The sequence below is a fragment of the Myotis yumanensis genome, unplaced genomic scaffold (assembly GCF_028538775.1).
Source record: "Myotis yumanensis isolate MYYU_CA2020_CCGP unplaced genomic scaffold, mMyoYum1.0.hap1 SCAF_10, whole genome shotgun sequence".
Classification (NCBI taxonomy): domain Eukaryota; kingdom Metazoa; phylum Chordata; class Mammalia; order Chiroptera; family Vespertilionidae; genus Myotis; species Myotis yumanensis.
In genome coordinates this window covers 30,478,618-30,496,008 of record NW_027223761.1, presented here as the reverse complement: position 1 = coordinate 30,496,008, position 17,391 = coordinate 30,478,618, and the positions used below count along the sequence as shown (strand labels likewise).

General features: G+C 55.3%; 1 protein-coding gene across 1 annotated transcript in view; it reads left to right on the top strand.

Annotated features, from left to right (window-relative positions):
- The window catches only part of OTOG (otogelin), a 71,282-nt gene extending 54,462 nt beyond the window's left edge, over nt 1–16,820 (top strand). Inside the window, exons 39-56 of the mRNA XM_070426661.1 lie at nt 451–540; nt 1,243–1,426; nt 3,871–4,091; nt 4,307–4,445; nt 5,957–6,151; nt 6,349–6,561; nt 7,135–7,239; nt 7,443–7,550; nt 7,969–8,070; nt 9,565–9,663; nt 10,475–10,515; nt 11,432–11,507; nt 11,606–11,784; nt 12,567–12,671; nt 12,871–12,990; nt 14,065–14,110; nt 16,377–16,456; nt 16,566–16,820. Of these exons, the coding sequence (XP_070282762.1) occupies nt 451–540; nt 1,243–1,426; nt 3,871–4,091; nt 4,307–4,445; nt 5,957–6,151; nt 6,349–6,561; nt 7,135–7,239; nt 7,443–7,550; nt 7,969–8,070; nt 9,565–9,663; nt 10,475–10,515; nt 11,432–11,507; nt 11,606–11,784; nt 12,567–12,671; nt 12,871–12,990; nt 14,065–14,110; nt 16,377–16,456; nt 16,566–16,766 (2,304 nt within the window). The 3' untranslated portion in view covers nt 16,767–16,820. The remainder of the gene's footprint in view (nt 1–450; nt 541–1,242; nt 1,427–3,870; nt 4,092–4,306; nt 4,446–5,956; nt 6,152–6,348; nt 6,562–7,134; nt 7,240–7,442; nt 7,551–7,968; nt 8,071–9,564; nt 9,664–10,474; nt 10,516–11,431; nt 11,508–11,605; nt 11,785–12,566; nt 12,672–12,870; nt 12,991–14,064; nt 14,111–16,376; nt 16,457–16,565) is intronic.
- Nucleotides 16,821–17,391: the final 571 nt, after the last annotated feature.

Genomic DNA, 17,391 nt, shown 5'->3' with positions numbered 1-17,391 from the left:
CTGTCTGTCTCCCAGGGGTCTCCTGAAATGGGTGTGTGGGGAAAGAGTCAGTGGAGTCTGCCACCTGCTGGCCTTTCCTGGGGCCTGTGCCATCCCCAGCTTGTCCCAGCTTCCTAGGCATGTGCATAGGATCTGGGATGCCATTCCAGGGATGTGGCCTGGTCAAGGGTGCCAGCTGCAGGGAATCCCCACTAGGATGCCCCATGAGCCAGGTGGACGAGGCAGGGTTCTTTATTTGTTCATTGTGGCTGAGCGTGCATGGAGGTCAGGTAGAGCCAAAAATGTTCTATGGGATTCTGCACCGTTGCACAGCCCCAATGGTGCTGCTGGCATGTTGTTGGAAGAGGAGTCAGGGACGGGGGCAGAGGGTGCTCACGCTTGCTCACCAGGATAGGAGGCAGGATGGGGCTCCAAGCTGATGGGTTGATGGGGGCTGGGATGTCTCTGCAGGGGCACCTGAACTGGCCGCCGTTTTGTCTGGTGATGCTGAATGTGACTCACCTGGCCCATCAGGTCACCATTGATCGCTTCAACCGGAAGGTGAGTGCATCAAAGAGCCCGTCCTCCGGGGCCGGGCAGCAGTCAGTGGAGGGCCAGGGCGTCCAGGGGTGGAGGGGCCTGAGGCTTATTCATGGTTGGGAACTGGGGTGAGGAAGGACAGTTAACAAAAATGCAAAATTGAATATATTTAGAAGTGGTTTTAATTAGAATACTTTGGCCACCGTACTGTCGAGCAAAGAAGAGTACCGGGAGGAGTACTGTGACAGAAGAAGTTAGAGGGGCAAGAAACAGTGACCTTCACGATTGTGGACTTCCGCACTTTTGCTCTGAGGGATTCTGTCTTAGTGGTCAGCGCAGAGATGGGGAGACCCCAGAGAGAAGTGCCCGACCCAGAGGCTGGGGGTTTGAGGAAGATCTCCCTGAAGAAATTATCTGAGCAGAAGCAGGAAAGAAGAGGGTGATTAGAGGGACCCAGAATTTATGCTAATTTGCCCATAGAGATGTGGCCTGCTTCCAGATGTTGCACTTCTGGCTTCATTGTCGTGTGCTCATAAAACCTCCACGGAACTCTTCTGTGCACCTTGGACTGTGTCTTGGCTGCCGGTGCCTGAAACAGAGCCTGTCACAGAGAGGGCGCTTAATAACTGTTGTTGGATAATTGGAGGGACGGACGGACGGATGGATGGATGGATGGATGACCAAGCTGTGCTCACATTCAGCACAACCCCTCCCCCCTTTAAGGTGACAGTGGACTCACAGCCTGTACGGCCCCCCGTGAGCAGGTATGGGTTCAGAATTGAGGACACAGGCCACATGTACGTAATGCGGACGCCGTCACACATCCTGATCCAGTGGCTCCACAGCTCGGGACTCATGATCCTGGAGGCCAGCAAAGCCAGCGAGGCCCAGGGCCGTGGCCTGTGCGGTGAGGTGGGACCCAGCTGGGGGCAGGGGGCTGCTTCCTGGGTCCACCCCTGCCCCCCAGACACGGGTTCCCCTGTACCAGGGAAGGCTGGGGCAGGGTGTCAGGCCAGAGTGGGGATCAGGAGAGCTGCCAGGCAGAGACCCAACGTCCCTAATGTCTTCTATTCTGGAACTGAAGCTGCCAGCAGGGAGATGGCTTGGGGCTCTGGCCTTGGCCAGTTGTCGCTTCAGGCAGGATTGTCTGTCAGCTTCCCTGGTGGCTCCCTAATACCAGATAATCCTTCCAGCCCGCGTATGCCTGAGCACTTCACAAAGCACTTCCACGCTCCGATCGCACTTATTCCAGGTCATCCACACAATAGCCCTGAGAGGTGGTCATTGAACTAAAGAAGAAAGGGGGCTCAGAGAGGTTAAGTGGCTTGCTTAAGGTCACACAGCAGAGCTGCCACACACATAGAACTAGTGTTCTTAGACCACAACATGATTGCCCTTGGCCCATGCCCTAAGGGACCAGTGTATTTTGATAAGCAAACTTGGATTCAGGAGGAATGGAGTATAGACTGCTACTCCTTGAAGGGGCAGGGGACTCCATGACAGACTGCCCTGATTATGGTGATGGACGACATAGGAATACTTACACACACACATACTTATGGCCTCCATCTGTACGTCTGCTCCCGTTTTGTTCATTCACACTCACGCTCCTGTAGTCAAAATGCCCTCTACACTTAGACTAACACATGTAAGTTTGCTTCCTGATTTTTCTTTCATTTGTGCAACATATAGTTACCAGGTACCAGTCACTGGGGGCAGAACAGGAGGCAAAAAAGACAAACCTCCTGTTTGGTGAAACTTCTATTTTTACTGATACAAGCATCTCTCCTTGCACACATCAGTACTACCAGCACCTGCACCACCAGCACCCTTTTCTCACCTGTTCTGCTGTTCACACCTGGCAGAGTGCTGTGGTCAGCGATAATTGGGCGGGCCAACTCCTCCGTAGGGTCGCCTTGTGACACCCTTCAGTGACTCAATGCCAAGACCAAAAATGTGACCTTTGGGACCATCGATAAAATTTTATGAAATGAGGCTTTATATTCACAAAGCTGGTGGCTGGAAGCGTCAGAGCAGAAGACAGCTAAGTTATCCAAACTAACCCTTGGTATCATGGCCACTCTGCTAGGCATGGGGGAATACTGAGAATCTAAAGGAAAATGAGTCTTTTTGGGAAGGTGACACAGAATTGGGAAAGTCATGGATGGTGCATTAAAGGGGTCCTTGAAGGGAGTATTTCAGGCAGAGGGAGCCGCCTGAGCAAAGTCAAGGGCAAGGAAGTGTGTGTCTGAAGCCCAGAGTATGAGAGAGAAGCTGGAAGTTAAGGCCATGCTAGAGGTTATGACAGATAAACCTCAGTCCCCTCCCTCACTCAGTGCCTTCACACACAGTTTATTTCCTGCACACATAAATTTCCCAATGGAGGATCCTCCCATCTTGTGGTGCTGCCATTTCAACACGAGCTTCCAACAGAAGGAAAGAGTTGGGAAATGTTTATGGGCCAGGTCTGGATGTGGTGTCCATCACCTTCACTCGGTGTTTCATTGACTCAGTCAGTGACTCAGTCACATGGTCTCAACAACTGCAAGGGAGCCTGGGAAAAATAGGCTAGCAGATTGCCCAGGCAGAAGAAGAAACAGGTGTGACAACTAGCTAGCCATCTCTGTTAAAGCAGACATTTTTAAAAAATATTTTTATTGATTTTTTACAGAGAGGAAGGGAGAAGGATAGAGAGTTAGAAACATCGATCAGCTGCCTCCTGTACACCCCCTACTGGGGATGTGCCCGCAACCACGGTACACGCGCCTGACCGGAATCGAACCTGGGACCCTTCAGTTCGCAGGCCGGCGCTCTATCCACTGAGCCAAATCGGTCAGGGCAAGCAGACATTTTTGAAGTAACTTTTAACTTCCATATAATGTCAAACTTCAAGGTTACAAAAATAGTATAAGGAACTCCCATGTACTATTTACTCAAATTTACCAAGTATTCACATTTTGCCTCAGTTGCTTCTCTCTCTGTATACTAAGATATAGATAGATATAGAGATAAGGATAGAGACAGAGATATACTGTGTGTGTGTGTGTGTGTGTGTGTGTATTTGTATCAATCCACTTTTCTGTGCATATGCAATTTATATATATGCGTTTTTTCCTGCACCATTTGAAAATACTTTTGTATCCCTAAATACTTGGGCATGTATTTAGAACAAAGACATTTTCTTACACAGCAGGTTTGTTAGCTTCTCTGGGCTTCATTTTCCTCATCTATAAAATGGGATAATACTAATACCAGCCTCAAAGACTTGTTCTGAGGAATATTCAGAGTGACAGCTGAGGACCTGGGAGTGTGGTGACTATTGTGGCTGTTGGCTAATTCCGCCCCCTTCAGGTATCTGTGATGGGGACGCGGCCAATGACCTCACCCTGGAGGATGGTTCTGTGATGGGTGAGGACGAGGACCCTGCTCCCTTTCTGGACAGCTGGCAGGTGCCCAGTTCCCTGACCTCCGTGGGCCAGACCCGCTTCCGCCCAGACAGCTGTGCCACGGCCGACTGCTCTCCCTGCATCCGCATGGTGTCCAACCGCACCTTCAGCGCCTGCCACAGCTTTGTATGTGCCACCTGGGTTCAGAGTGGGGGACCCCCTTGGCTGGGAATGGCCAGGAAGGGAGGGGCAGATCTGGGTGAGCTCCCCAGAGGTCTTATTTGGGACCAGATTGGGCGTCTGTTAGAGGCTCATTGTTGCCCGCAGGCAGGGCTAGGGAGAGCTGGGCCCCGGGATGTGGGGAATCCAGGGAGGCAGCACTGCCTGATACGTGTGCCCAGGTCTCTCCAGAGTCGTTCTGTGAGCTGTGGATCCGGGACACCAAGTACGTGCAGCAGCCCTGCGTGGCACTGACCGTGTACGTGGCCATGTGCCACAAGTTCCACGTGTGCATCGAGTGGCGGCGTTCTGACTACTGCCGTGAGTTGGTGGCTGGGCAGGGGCAGGCGTCTCCTCCATGGCTCCTTTGCTCCCACAGTTAGAGCGGGAAATACTTTTACAGACCTGAGTCCAAGTCGAGGCTTTCCAGACTTAATTGTTCATTCATTCAATTGCATTAATTAATAAATGTCTATATACTTTATAAGTAAATCTATGCATATTTTAACAAATTAACAAATTTATTTTTGTTCTAATTTATATTACCAAGTCAAGTAAATCTTATTTATTATTTTATTTCTCTGAGTCTCCTTGCCCCATCTGTAAAATGGGGACAGGAATGATAGCTCCCTCTAGGGTTGGTTTGAAGATGACATGAGACACTGTGTTCAGAGTGCTTCACACTAGCCCGTCACCTGGTTATTCCAGCGCATATTCGTTCCTTTCTCTTCACTGTTGGTCATCTTCCTCTTCTTTCCGTCTCTCCCCTCCTTCCTTAAAGAGAATTGAGATCCATGCTGTCCCACCCCCATTAGCTTTACCCTGGTGGGGCAAGCAGGGGTAGACTGACCTCAAGTAGTTTGAACACACCCAGACAGGCAGGAGGTGGCTCACAGGAAGCCACACCTTTCATATGACAGATAAATGAAAAGACAATGCCACCCAGAATATGGTTTTCAAACTGTGGATTTCAACTCAGTGGGTATGAAATCAACTTTTGGGGTCAGCGCCAGCTTTTGAAAAATACAATAAAATAGAAAATACTAGAAAAATTAAATATTATCTCATGTACAAGTTTTTTTCTGTTTTTGTTGTTGCAATATATCAGTGATTCTCCATTCCAGCTACCCTTTGAAATTGCCCAGCGAACTTCAAAAATCAGTGATGCTTGGGCCCCACAATCAGAGATTCTGGTTCCATTGGTCTGGGGTGGGGTCCCCATAATAGCAATTCAAAAACTCCTGGTAATTCTTTGGCTATCTGGTTTGAGGACCACTGTTCTTTCATATATTTATATTTCAGAGAGGAAGTGAGAGGGAGAGAGAGAGAGATAGAAACATCAATGATGAGAGACAATCATTGATCGGCTGCCTCCTGCACACCCTCTACTGGGGATCGAGCCCACAACCCAGGCATGTGCCCTGACTAGGAATCAAACCTGGGACCCTTCAGTCCGTAGGCCGATGCTCTATCCACTAGGCCAAACCAGATAGGGCAGACCATTATTCTATTGGACCACAATGTAAAATCTAATTTTTACAGTCAAGAGAGTTTGAAAACACTGACTTAGAACTAGGGGTTGGAATGTTGTCTGTGAAGGGCCAGATGAATCTTCGAGGCTTTGGGGTGGTACGGCCTCTGCACAACCACTCTGCTCTGCCCTGTAGGACACAGGCAGCCACATTCAGGAGTAAAGGAACGACGTGGCTGTGAAACATTCAGTAAAACTTGGTTTGCTGACTCCTGATCTAGAGGAAAGAGGTCATGAAACCCCTTCGCACTGTCTGCTGAGTCGCAGATGATGCTCACTGACGCCCCCTGTGTCCTTGCAGCCTTCCTGTGCTCCAGCGACTCCACGTACCAGGCCTGTGTGGCGGCCTGTGAGCCTCCCGAGTCCTGCCAGGATGGGATGCTGGGCCCGCTAGACCCGGAGCAGTGCCAGGTGCTGGGCGAGGGCTGCGTCTGCTCTGAGGGCACCCTCTTGCACCGCCGCCACTCGGCGCTCTGCATCCCTGAGGAGAAGTGCGGTAGGTTCCTGCCCTCCCGGGGTGGGACCCTCCAAGCTGGCTTCGCCCTAGGCCCTCATTCACCCTCCTGCACCCATGGCCTGCATCCTTCCAGCTCTGCTTGGGGCTGGTCGTTGTCCCAGGGAGGGTCTAACCTGGGACAGTCTGGGTCTCCCCACCCTCCTGAGGCCCCTGTGCCCCCCACACCCCTGCTGCAGCCTGCACGGACAGCACAGGGGTGCCGCGGGCCCTGGGGGAGACCTGGAACAGCTCCCTCAGCGGATGCTGCCAACACCAGTGCCAAGCTCAGGACACCATCGTCCCAGTGGACCTGGACTGCCCGGGCCCCCGCCCTGAGACCTGTCCCCGCTTTGGGGAGGTGGCCCTGCTCCGGCCCACGGAGGATCCGTGCTGCCTGGGGGCTGTTTGTGGTGAGTGAGTCCCACTGTTCACTTCCCTGGGCCTGGACTCTAAAACAGTTAAAAAGGCTCCAGCTCTGACCTGATGGATAGCACAAGGCTGGGAAAGTGAACGTGTCTTGTGTTTGGTGGGGGAATTGGGGGGAGGGAGAGAACCCCGCCTGGGGAACCGGAGCCACACCTTAGGGTGGGCAGGGCTTAAAGGCACAGGCTCTGGAGTGGACTCTTCCTCCACCACCTGGCAGCCTGGGGACATTGGCAGATCATTTAACATCCTCTGTGCTTCAGTCGATCCTCCTGTAACAGGAGGCTGATAGTACCCACCTTCCGGGCTGCTGTGAGAATTACGGAAGTTAATACTGATCCAGAACAGCCGCTGGCACGCGGTCCATTGGATTGGATGTTAACTATTATTGCTCTTTTGTCCCAGTCACCATCTGTGTGACCTTTACAGGCTCCTTCTAGGAACAAGGGACCTGGGGGCTGGGAGGCGTCATGGGGACCAGGTGTCCAGGGTCTGGGCAGCGCTGGAGGCTGGGAGAAGTCCTGGCCTCCAGGTGACAGGCCCTGTGGCCCCCGGGCCAGTGTGTAACCAGACCCTATGTGAGGGCCTTGCCCCCACCTGCCAGCCAGGCCACCGACTCATCGCCCACTTCCAGGAGGAATCCTGCTGCCCCAGCTACAGCTGTGGTGAGAGGTCGGGGGCTGGGAGAATGGGATGCCGACCACCTGGGGGAGGTGGGAGCCTGCAGCTGGGGTAGGGAAGCAAGGACAGCTTTGGGGATTGGGTTCTGGCTGGAGATTAGGGCAGAGTCAGGGCGGGTGACCCGGTGTGGCCAGGCAGGGTCTGCTCCCAGCGCCTCGATTCTGTTTGTTTGTTTGTTTTTCCCCAGAGTGTGACCCAGATCAGTGTGAGGCCGAGGTGATCCCCAGCTGCCGCCAGGACCAGATCCTGATCTCCGGCCGCCTGGGGGATTCGTGCTGCACCTACTACTTCTGCAGTGAGTGGACAAGCCACCAGACGTCAGCGTGCACACCTGGGCTGCAGCCACCCCTTCCGCACCCCGGCTTCCTTGGGTGGCGGGGAGGAAAGGATGGGGGTCACAGGTGGGGAGGGGGGCACAGGAGAAGGTGAGGTCCCTGTCCAGAGAGACGTGTAGGAGAAAGAGGAAACCGATCCCCTGCGGATGACTGAGCATGAGGAAGTCGGTGCTCGCTCAGCGCAAGACTTAGGTGGACACAGGGAGAACGTGCGCGTTCTGGCTCCAGGACAGGCCACGGGGGACCATGAACCACTGCCCTTAGTCTAGCCCTGTCCCACCTGGATTTTCAAGGTGTCCCCACCTCGCCACCTGTCCTCTCCCAAGCCCCGTCCCCACGAGGGTTCTGCCTGTGACCGCAGTGCCCCTCTCCCCTCAGCCTGTGGCGACTGCCCAGATCCGATCCCCGAGTGTCAGGAGGGGGAGGCGCTCACTGTGGACAGCAACACCACGGAGCTCTGCTGCCCTCTGTACCAGTGCGGTGAGTCCCGGCGAGATGTGGGCCATGGCCGGAAGGGGCTCCTGGGTCCTGTATGTGCCACCGGGCCCTTCACAGAACCCCCTGCCCCCTCCCCAGGACATTCATGTTATTACCCCATCCCAGTCTTCATTATGCTTTCATTACAAAAGCCCTATATCTGCCTCGTAGAAAGTACAACATCCAAGTGAAAACACTGTCTTCCTGCCTCCCAGGTAGCCTACTGTCAGCATTTCCATCCATGTCCTCGCGATATTCTCTATGCCTTTATGTGTGTGTGCTTTACCCAAAGGACGTCACCTGGACATACTCTTCTTTAACCAGCTGTGAACACGTGACCTTCACCTTTCCACGTTAATAACATTTTTAGGTTACCTCGTACCCAATCCACAATTCTCCTGGCTTGTCCAACCCAAGATCCAGTCCAGGACCACACATTAATCTTACGTCTCTTAAACATCTTTTAATCTAGCACGGGTCCCTTTTTCTGTGTGACACTAAATTGTAGGGCCTGGCTGTGGTCCTGCGGAAAGTCCCACCGTCTGGATTGTTCATCTTGCTTCTCTAGCCTGTGCACTTCCTGTAAACCGGAAGTGAAGACCTAAGACTTGGTGGATTCAACTAAAACGTTTTCTAACTGGAGCGTGCACGAGCTTCGTAGTACATCCCACCAGGAGACACATACCGCGTGGCTGAGCCACTGTAACTGATGTCAACCTCGGCCCTGGATTGGGGTGGGGACGGTCACAGTCCTCCTTCTGACACTTATATGTTTGCTATTACAACCAGAAAGTAACCCATTACTTGGACGCTGTACGGTGTCCTTCGTCCTCTCCGCTTCATACTTTTGTGAAACACCAATTGACAATGCTGATCTGTGCCAGCAATTTTTTTAGTAAATCAAACAAGTCTTACGGTCTTTCCCCTTCAGCATTGACCTTTGTACCTCTCCTCCCCACCAAAGAAGTTGAGCCTAGAGATTTCCTCACTCCTTGTCTTGCTCTCTCGATACATGAGCGTGGCCAAGGAACCCTCTGCAAAGAGGGACCTGCCGGAATAACAGTAGGAAGGGAGTGTGAGCCTGGAGTGTGGCTGAAGCCGAGCAGCTCGGGCGGCTGCATGTGGTGATGTCCACCGGTGGGAAGGGTGTGCTCTCCCCCAGAGGGAACCGCTCTGGTCAGTGGAGCTTATCCTGGTCACTGGCTCCCCTCTGATCGCTACTCTCGGGGTGACACAGAACCCGGAAGGGGAGGACCAGTTGAGTGACCTTCAGGTTCTGCCATTGCCACATGGCAATGCCTCCCGGAGCAGAAGTAGGGCCTCCCAAAGTAGTTCTACAGGGACACTCTGGGATCCCAGACTTCTCCCCTGGACTCCAGCCCAGGAGGGTATATGAGGAAATTGGGGGGACTCCCTCCTTAGCTGATGTAGCATTTCTGAGGATTCACGCTCCAAGTTGCCTGCGTCTAATGTGTCCCCTGCCTCCCCTCTGTGCAGTGTGTGAGAACTTCCGCTGCCCCCAAGTGCAGTGTGGCATGGGCACTGCCCTGGTGGAGGTGTGGAGCCCAGACCGATGCTGCCCCTACAAGTCCTGTGGTAAGTCCCCGACAGGGCGGCCCCTCCCGAAGGCGGAGATCCAGGGCCCCTTTCCATCAACAAAGTCTTTATTGCAACTAGTAATATAATTTTGTTAAATCCACCTCAAATCCTTGGGGGACGTAGGTGGGAGTGATCAATCATGAACACCAGTGAGCTTTATATAAAAATGTAATTTTAAAAAGAGTTGAGCCTGGCCTGTGTAGCTCAGTGGTCGAGTCGACCCATGAACCAAGAAGTCACGGTTCTATTCCCAGTCATGGCACATGCCTGGGCTGTGGGCTCGATCTCCAGTAGGGAGCATACAGGAGGCAGCCTATCCATGATTCTCTCTCATCATTGATGCTTCTATCTCTCTCTCCCTCTTCCCTTCCTCTCTTTGAAATCAATAAAAACCTGTTTTAAAAAGAGTCAGGAAACTCTAGTTTGCACCTGGATATTTTGCTTGTCTTTTTCTGCGCCTGGATGTGAACCTCCTGAAGGCAGGGGTTTTAGTCTGTCTCAGTCATTGCTCTGTCCCCAGAGCACGGAGGAAAGCTCCGCGTAGAGCAGGCACGTAAAGTAGAGCAGGCACCTAACGCCATCTGCCGAGTGAGTTCCCCAGAGGAGTGTTTCACAGCCACTCTGCCCTGGAGCACCTTGCCCTGGAGCTGGAGCTGCTGCCTCCCTTCAGTTGGCCAGTGGTGCCTCAGCGAGGGGGAGGGAGGCAGGCTGGAGGAGGGCTGCGCCTGCAGTGAGGCATCTGGAGGCCCGAAGGTCCTCCACCGGGACCTCTCTGGTGAGGTGGGGCCTGGCCCCTCCTGTTTTTCAGAGTGTGACTGCGACACAATCCCAGTGCCCCAGTGCCATCTGGTACGTAGAGCCTGCCCCTCCCCTGGCCTGCCCCGCTTCCTTTCCTTCCTTCCCGCCCCTTCCCCTGGAGACCCTGTGCCTTCCATCTAGGACACAGAGCCTCGGGTTGCAGGTCCGTGTTCGAGTCCTAAGCCCTGCTTCCTGGGCACAGTGACCTTAGTTGTAAAGTGGGCGTGGTCATGCTTCAGAGTTGTGAGGATTAAGTACAATGACGATGAAGATGGGGGGGAGGGGATGAGGATGCTGGTGATGATGGTGGGGATGGGGAGGATGGTGAAGATGATGATGGTAATGATGATACTTATGACGTAGCTAATATTAGTTGAGAGTTAACTATATGCCAGGAACTCTTCTAGGGCCTTTATGTATATTATCACATTAATTCTCACGACAACCCAGTGATTCTATGATTGACTCAGTTTTACACACAAGGACACTAAGGTTAAGGTCATACAGCTAGTAATCACAGTGCCAGGATCAGGAGCCAAGAAACCTGCGAAGTTATATTTAAAGTTATGTTTTTTACATAATTTTATGAATTATATGTATTCCCCCCAAACCTCAACATGCATCTCCTCTCACTTTGCCTCCTGGCCCGTCCTCTCTCTCTCCCTTCAACTGGGGAAGGAAGAAGGGAAGTAGCATGAGCCCAGCGAGATGCTGTGCTGCAGCCACGCATCGGTCCCCTATTGCTCAGAGTGACAGGAGAGGCCTGAGGCCCAGAGAAGACCCTGGGGTGCTCCTCAGAGGGGAACCTCGGCGGGAGGGTGACTGAGGTCACAAGGTGCCAAGGGTCCCCAGGCCCCAAACCCTTCTCCACCGCTGCAAGGAGAGAGAGGGGCTCAGGTGGCAGACTGCTCCCGAGGGCGGGGAGGGGCCTTCCCACCCGGGTGCTGACCGCCTCTGCCACACCCAGTGGGAGAAGTCCCAGCTGGACGAGGAGTTCATGCACAGCGAGGAGAACGTGTGTGGCTGCGCCAAATACGAGTGCGGTGAGCGGGGAGGTAGAGCCAGGGTGAGTGAGCCATGGGTAGGGCGGGGGTGGGTGCTGGGCTCTCGGTGACTGTGACTGCCCTGCACACCCATGCAGTGAAGGCTGCCGTATGTCTGAGCCGAGAGCTGGGGGTGATGCAGCCGGGCCAGACGGTGGTGGAGCTCTCGGCCGATGGCGTGTGCCACACCTCCCGCTGCACTGACCTGCTGGACCCTCTCACCGGCTTCTACCAGATCAACACCACCTCTGTGCTGTGTGATGTCCACTGCGAGGCGGTAGGGGGCAGCATGGGACGGGCGGGGGGGGGGGGGTGGTCAGAAGGGCTGGCCTGGCAGAGCCTAGATGCTCCAAGACCAGAGGGGCCCTCCAGCTCTCCCCAAGCTCTCTAGACAAGTCTAGAGCATGGGCATCAGGGGCTCCGGAGACCTCTGTGGAAAGTGCTGGAAACAGGGCTGGGTTGGGCGAGGCCAGGAGGGGAACAGCGGGAGTGAAGGCCTGGCAAGGGTGGGGATTTGACAGAGAACACATTTATGAAGCACCTTCTATGGCTGGCATATCCCCTAGTTTATTTATTTCTGTGTTTGCGTTGCTGCTATCATTTGTTGAACACGTCTACTTGCCCGATGCTTAGGATAGTTACTGGCTTCTAGTGAGAAGAGCTATTAATTGAATAAACAGGCTTAGAATTGTTCCTATTTTTCAGATGAAAAAACTGAGGTTTAGGGAGGTCCAGTCCTTTGTCAAAAGTCCCACAGGAACTGGGACTCAGCTAGAGGTCTATCTGGAACCGAAACTGGCACCCGTAATTACCAGCGATGCCATCTTCGAAAGGGGTGGGCGGGCTCTTTATCACTGGGGCTGAGCCCAGGACCTGCATCAAAGGAATCACAGGGTAGCTGTGGGATGGCCTTCCTGCCGAGATAGAAGGAGCCTGGGGGTCCCCTTCCTGAGCGTCTACAGAGGGCCCTGCTCTGGGCTCAGAGACAAAGACAGTGGGAGAGGCAGGAGGGCGGAAGTGGGCATGTGCTGAGCCCATCCGTCCCTCCCTGTCCTGCAGAACCAGGAGTATGAGCACCCGCGGGACCTGGCGGCCTGCTGCGGCTCCTGCAGGAACGTGTCCTGCCTCTTCACTTTCCCCAACGGCACCACCTCCCTGTTCTTGGTATGCAGCCCCCTAACTGCCCACCTAGGAAGGGGTTCCAGCAGGAGACACCGAGGACCAGGACCCAGGGCTGGGTACAGATGGGGTCCTGGGCAGTGCTAGGTTTGGGGCTGCACCTGTCTTCGGAGCTATACCCGATCGGTTCACCCGGGCCATCCATCTGGCCACGGTCCCCATCACCCACCTCTGTGCCCTCCAGCCCGGGGCGTCCTGGATTGCAGAGTGCGCCCGCCACCACTGCAGCAGCACCCCCCTGGGCGCCGTGCTGGTCCGCTCGCCCATCAGCTGCCCACCGCTCAATGAGACTGAGTGTGCCAAGGTCAGTGCCAGTCCCCCCCGCCCCCCGCAGCATGGCCTGAGGCCAGGGGCGTCGGCGCTCTTACTAGTGGGGTGGGGAGAGGTCCTTTGTGCAGGGATGTGGGAGGAGGGGTTCCCGGAGCCTGTGCCTGCCCCACCGCCCCAGGTCCACATCTCTCCATGCCTGCCCACCTCGCACATCACAGGGCCACACACAGACACACACAAATATACACTGTTACAGACACACTGCCACAGACAGTCGACTGCGCACACACACACCACACACTCCGCGGGGACATTAACACCTCAATATGCCAGCGCACACATCGCTCACTGTCACACACCACAGCACTTTTGCACTAGTGTGGACAGCTGTCACTTTGGGTACACCCCAAGGACAAGGATTTCCTGGAGGGTTTGGGGTTATTGTTAAATGATGAAAGCTCCTGAGATGAATATTGGCATTTAAAGATTTCTGACCTTACCTAGAAGATAAATACACACACACAGTCATGCTCTCATACACACAACCACACCTGTACACACACATATATGCTCACAAAATCACACACATATAGAAACGCACACTCACACTTATTCACAAAGAACTGTCCTGTCCATTGTCTCATCCATTTCACAGTAGAGGAGGAGGGCTCTGAGGGAGAATTGCTCCCGTTTTAGAAATGGGGATATTAAGCCCAGAAGAAAGGGACAACTTATCCAGGGCTGAGACGGAGCCCAGGCCGCTCACCCAAGGGGGTCAGCTACTGCCCCCTCCCTCCCTGGCCTTCCATGTGGGGAGCTGCCCCTGGAGAGCATCACCTTAACCCCAGCTCCAGCCTCAGTGGGAGCCGCAGACAATCTCAGTGCCAGTGTCCCAACCAGTCAGCTCACACCTGTGGCTCTCCCACGGCCAGCCCAGGGCCCCCTTCTTCCTCTGGCCGAGGCCCGATGGCCAGCAGGGCCTGGAGGTCCTGCCTGGGGCATCATGGGAGGAAAGGAGTCAAGTCCCTGGGAGACTCTGCCTCTTGCTGGGATCGTGGCTCCTGGTCTGGACAGGATCTCCCACCCACCTGCCCTCTTCTCCCTCCAGGTCGGGGGCTCGGTGGTCCCTTCCCTGGAAGGATGCTGCAGGGCATGTGAGTGATCATGGTGGAGACCCAGGGGTGGGGGGCTCTGGTGGGGGGAAAGCATGTCATGATGGGGCTAGAAGGCCAGGCCCTGGCCTGGCACCTCCGGTGGTGGCTCTTCGGGGGTGAGTAGATGAAGGAATAATCCCCCCACCACGAGGTCCAGGCACTGGCACAGACAGGCAGCTGAGCAGAGGCCATGCTCACCTTCCTGTCCCAACACAAGGCCTCTGCTTCTTGTTGGAGACGGGGACATTGGGATATTGAGTCCAGGAGGTCAGTAGCTCACTGACCTGCCCCTGCCAAGGCCCCCAGCCCAGATGCCCCCCCCCCCACCACCGCATGAATTCTCCCTGTGGCCAGGAGCCATGTCTTGGAGGGGCCTCGTGGGTGGGATTCAGGCCCACAGACTCCCTGTGGAGTCTGAGTGAGAGGTCTGTGCAATGGTCCTCACACCTGGCCCTGGGACCTGCAGCCCCAACCACATAGGCATGCCTGGCCAGTCAGCCTTAGCGCCTTTGCCCACATGCCTCCCCTCCCCCTCCGGTCTCAGACGCTTCCTGGGAGGGCTACAGAATGCGAGACTTTTTATGCTCACCTCACATACTCCAGTGCCTCATTGGCTGATCTCTGACCCACAGCTCATGTTCCCTGAATGTCCCATGTGCTCCCATGTGACCTGCAACCCGTGTCCCTCTCCCCAGGTTCCCCGGGGACCCTGTTTCCCGTGGTCCCCGTTAGCCCCGCCTCTCCTCCACGGGTTAGTGTCCACTGCCACCCAGGTACTCCTCTCGGGAGCCCACGGAACTGGAGGCGGGCAGCCGCGTTGCTATTTCCAACAATGTTCCTTCTGCTAGGTGGCCCCAGCTCTGGGGTGGGGGTGGGGAGGGTGGCGCCCCTGCTCCCTGCCTCTGGCAGAGGCCTTTCGGCCAACAGTGCATGCTGGGTAGCAAGCTGTGCCCCCTGGGCTTGCATGGGAATGCTTCAGCGGTGCCCACTCACCTGGCGCCCACCAATGCCCAATGCTGCCACCGCTTTGCTCCCACTGGTCACTCAGCCAGTCTCAGTCCAGACCCAGGGGCCATGGCCAGGACAGCACTCCGTTCTCCTGCCTCGTGGGAGCATAGACAGTGGACAAAGTCAGCTTAGCTCTGGCTGGGAGTCCTCCTGCCGCTGTGGTGGGAAACCTGTGGTGAGGCCCCGAGGCCAGAAGAAAGGATTCCCCCCATTTCCAGAAGGCACCTGGGTTCACAGAGCAAGCCCGTGCTCCTGGCAAATATTTACTGAGCACCAATGTGCCAGGCCCTGTGCTAGGCACTGTAGACACAGCATACACCAGGCCTCATGGAGATGCCATTTTAGCCGGGGGAGACAGAATAACTAGTAAAATACAGTGTATAATAGAGGGGATGCCTCTGGTTTTATGGGGACGGAAGCTTATGCAATGTGGAGGCCCCCATTCGGAAAAAGAACACAAACTTACAAAGCCAGATTGAGGTGTGAAAGGAAATGTTTATTTAGAATGAGGACAGAACTCACAACAAACTGTGGACGAGGCCGTGCAGAAGGCTCTACAGCTTATACTTCAGCAGCATAACCAGCAGGGCGTCCCTGACTGGGTGGTGACACTGTCCTGCGCAGAAACCGGCGGGGGAGGGGTCAGCAGGGAGGACTGGTGCAGGGAGAGGTGCCATTCCAAGAAGGGATTCAGGGCAGGCCAGTGGTGAGGAGATGCTTGAGCAGTCGGGGGCATGAATGAGCCACGTGACTGTTGTCCGTGGGAGGCATGGTCCAGGCAGAGCAAACGGCACTCCGATCGGTCTCCATATGGATGAGCCTGCTGTGTGCACACATGATACTCAGGACTGGGGTTGCCTTCATCCAAGAAATTGCAGAATCTTAACGCTAGGAGCCCTCTTGAATAGAAAAGCTGAAAATCAGACGGGGGTGAGGTCACCGATAGAGGTTAGAGACAGACGTTGGGACTGGGGTGGGGAGGCATCCTGCCTGTCCCCAAATCCTCTCTTCCCTAGCCCAGAGCCCCCGAGGCCATCCCAGGCACCGTCCTCTGTCTCCCCTGCCTTCCGTGCCACCGTCTCCCTCCAGGGCTCTGAGTGAAAAGCTTGCCCTCTGACGGGGAAGGGCTCTAATGCATGGGCACTAACGCTGGCAGAGGGACCCTCCAGCATGACACTAACTGCCCCAGTCCGGCCCATCCTGCTGCCACTGGAAGCACTTTTCAGCCACGGCCACCTCACCCACCCTGTCCCCCTAGGTAAAGAGGATGGGCGCTCCTGCAAGAAAGTGACCATCCGCATGACCATCCGCAAGAATGAATGCAGGAGCAACACCCCTGTGCGTGGCATCCACCAGGCGGTGGGGGAGGGGCAGCCAATGATGGGGAAGGGAGGGCTTGGGGAGGTGGGAGCTACACAGGCCACCTCACAGGCTTGCCCATCCCCAGGTGAACCTAGTATCCTGTGATGGGAGGTGCCCATCCGCCAGCATCTACAACTACAACATCAACGCCTACGCCCGTTTCTGCAAGTGCTGCCGAGAGGTGGGCCTGCAGCGGCGCTCCGTGCAGCTCTTCTGTGCCACCAACGCCACCTGGGTGCCCTACACAGTGCAGGAGCCCACCGACTGTGCCTGCCAGTGGTCCTGAGGCCTGCGGGAGGCCTGGGGGCCGGGCCTTGGGCTGGTCGGGCCACCTCCATCACCCCTGCTTTCCGTTTCCAGCTGGCCTATGTGTGGGGGAGGGGACGCTTCAGGTGTGGAGAGCTGGTTCATGCCCAGCCTGGAATGAGCAGAGGCACAGAGAGTGACCAGAACAGGCCACACCTGCCCATCCTGGCTCCCTCTCTAGGCTGCCCCTCCTCCACACCTGGGAAAGTGCCACAGCAGAGGGCTTGGGGACCTCTGTCTCTGGCTTGAGGCTGGAATGGGCCCTGAGTCAGGGCGGCAGCCCCTGCACACCTGTGACTCTGGCCACAGTGCTTTTGGTGGAGGGGGTGAGAGCTTTCCTAGGACGCTGGGATCAGAGCTGGACCCAAGACCAAGTGCAGGGTCAGGATGTGGGAGCCCATTCTCCTTCTTGGCCACAGAGAACCACAGACACAGTAAAAGGAAAGAGGGCTTTAATTGCAACACACGGCCTGCACAGAGCTGCCCAGAAGGAATTTCCAAAAGCAAAAAGGGCAGGTTCCTGGGTCTAGTCTCACCAACATCTGTGCGCTCAGACCCAGAGACTGAGGAGCGGCTCAGCGACATTCAAGTCCCCTGAGCGCCCT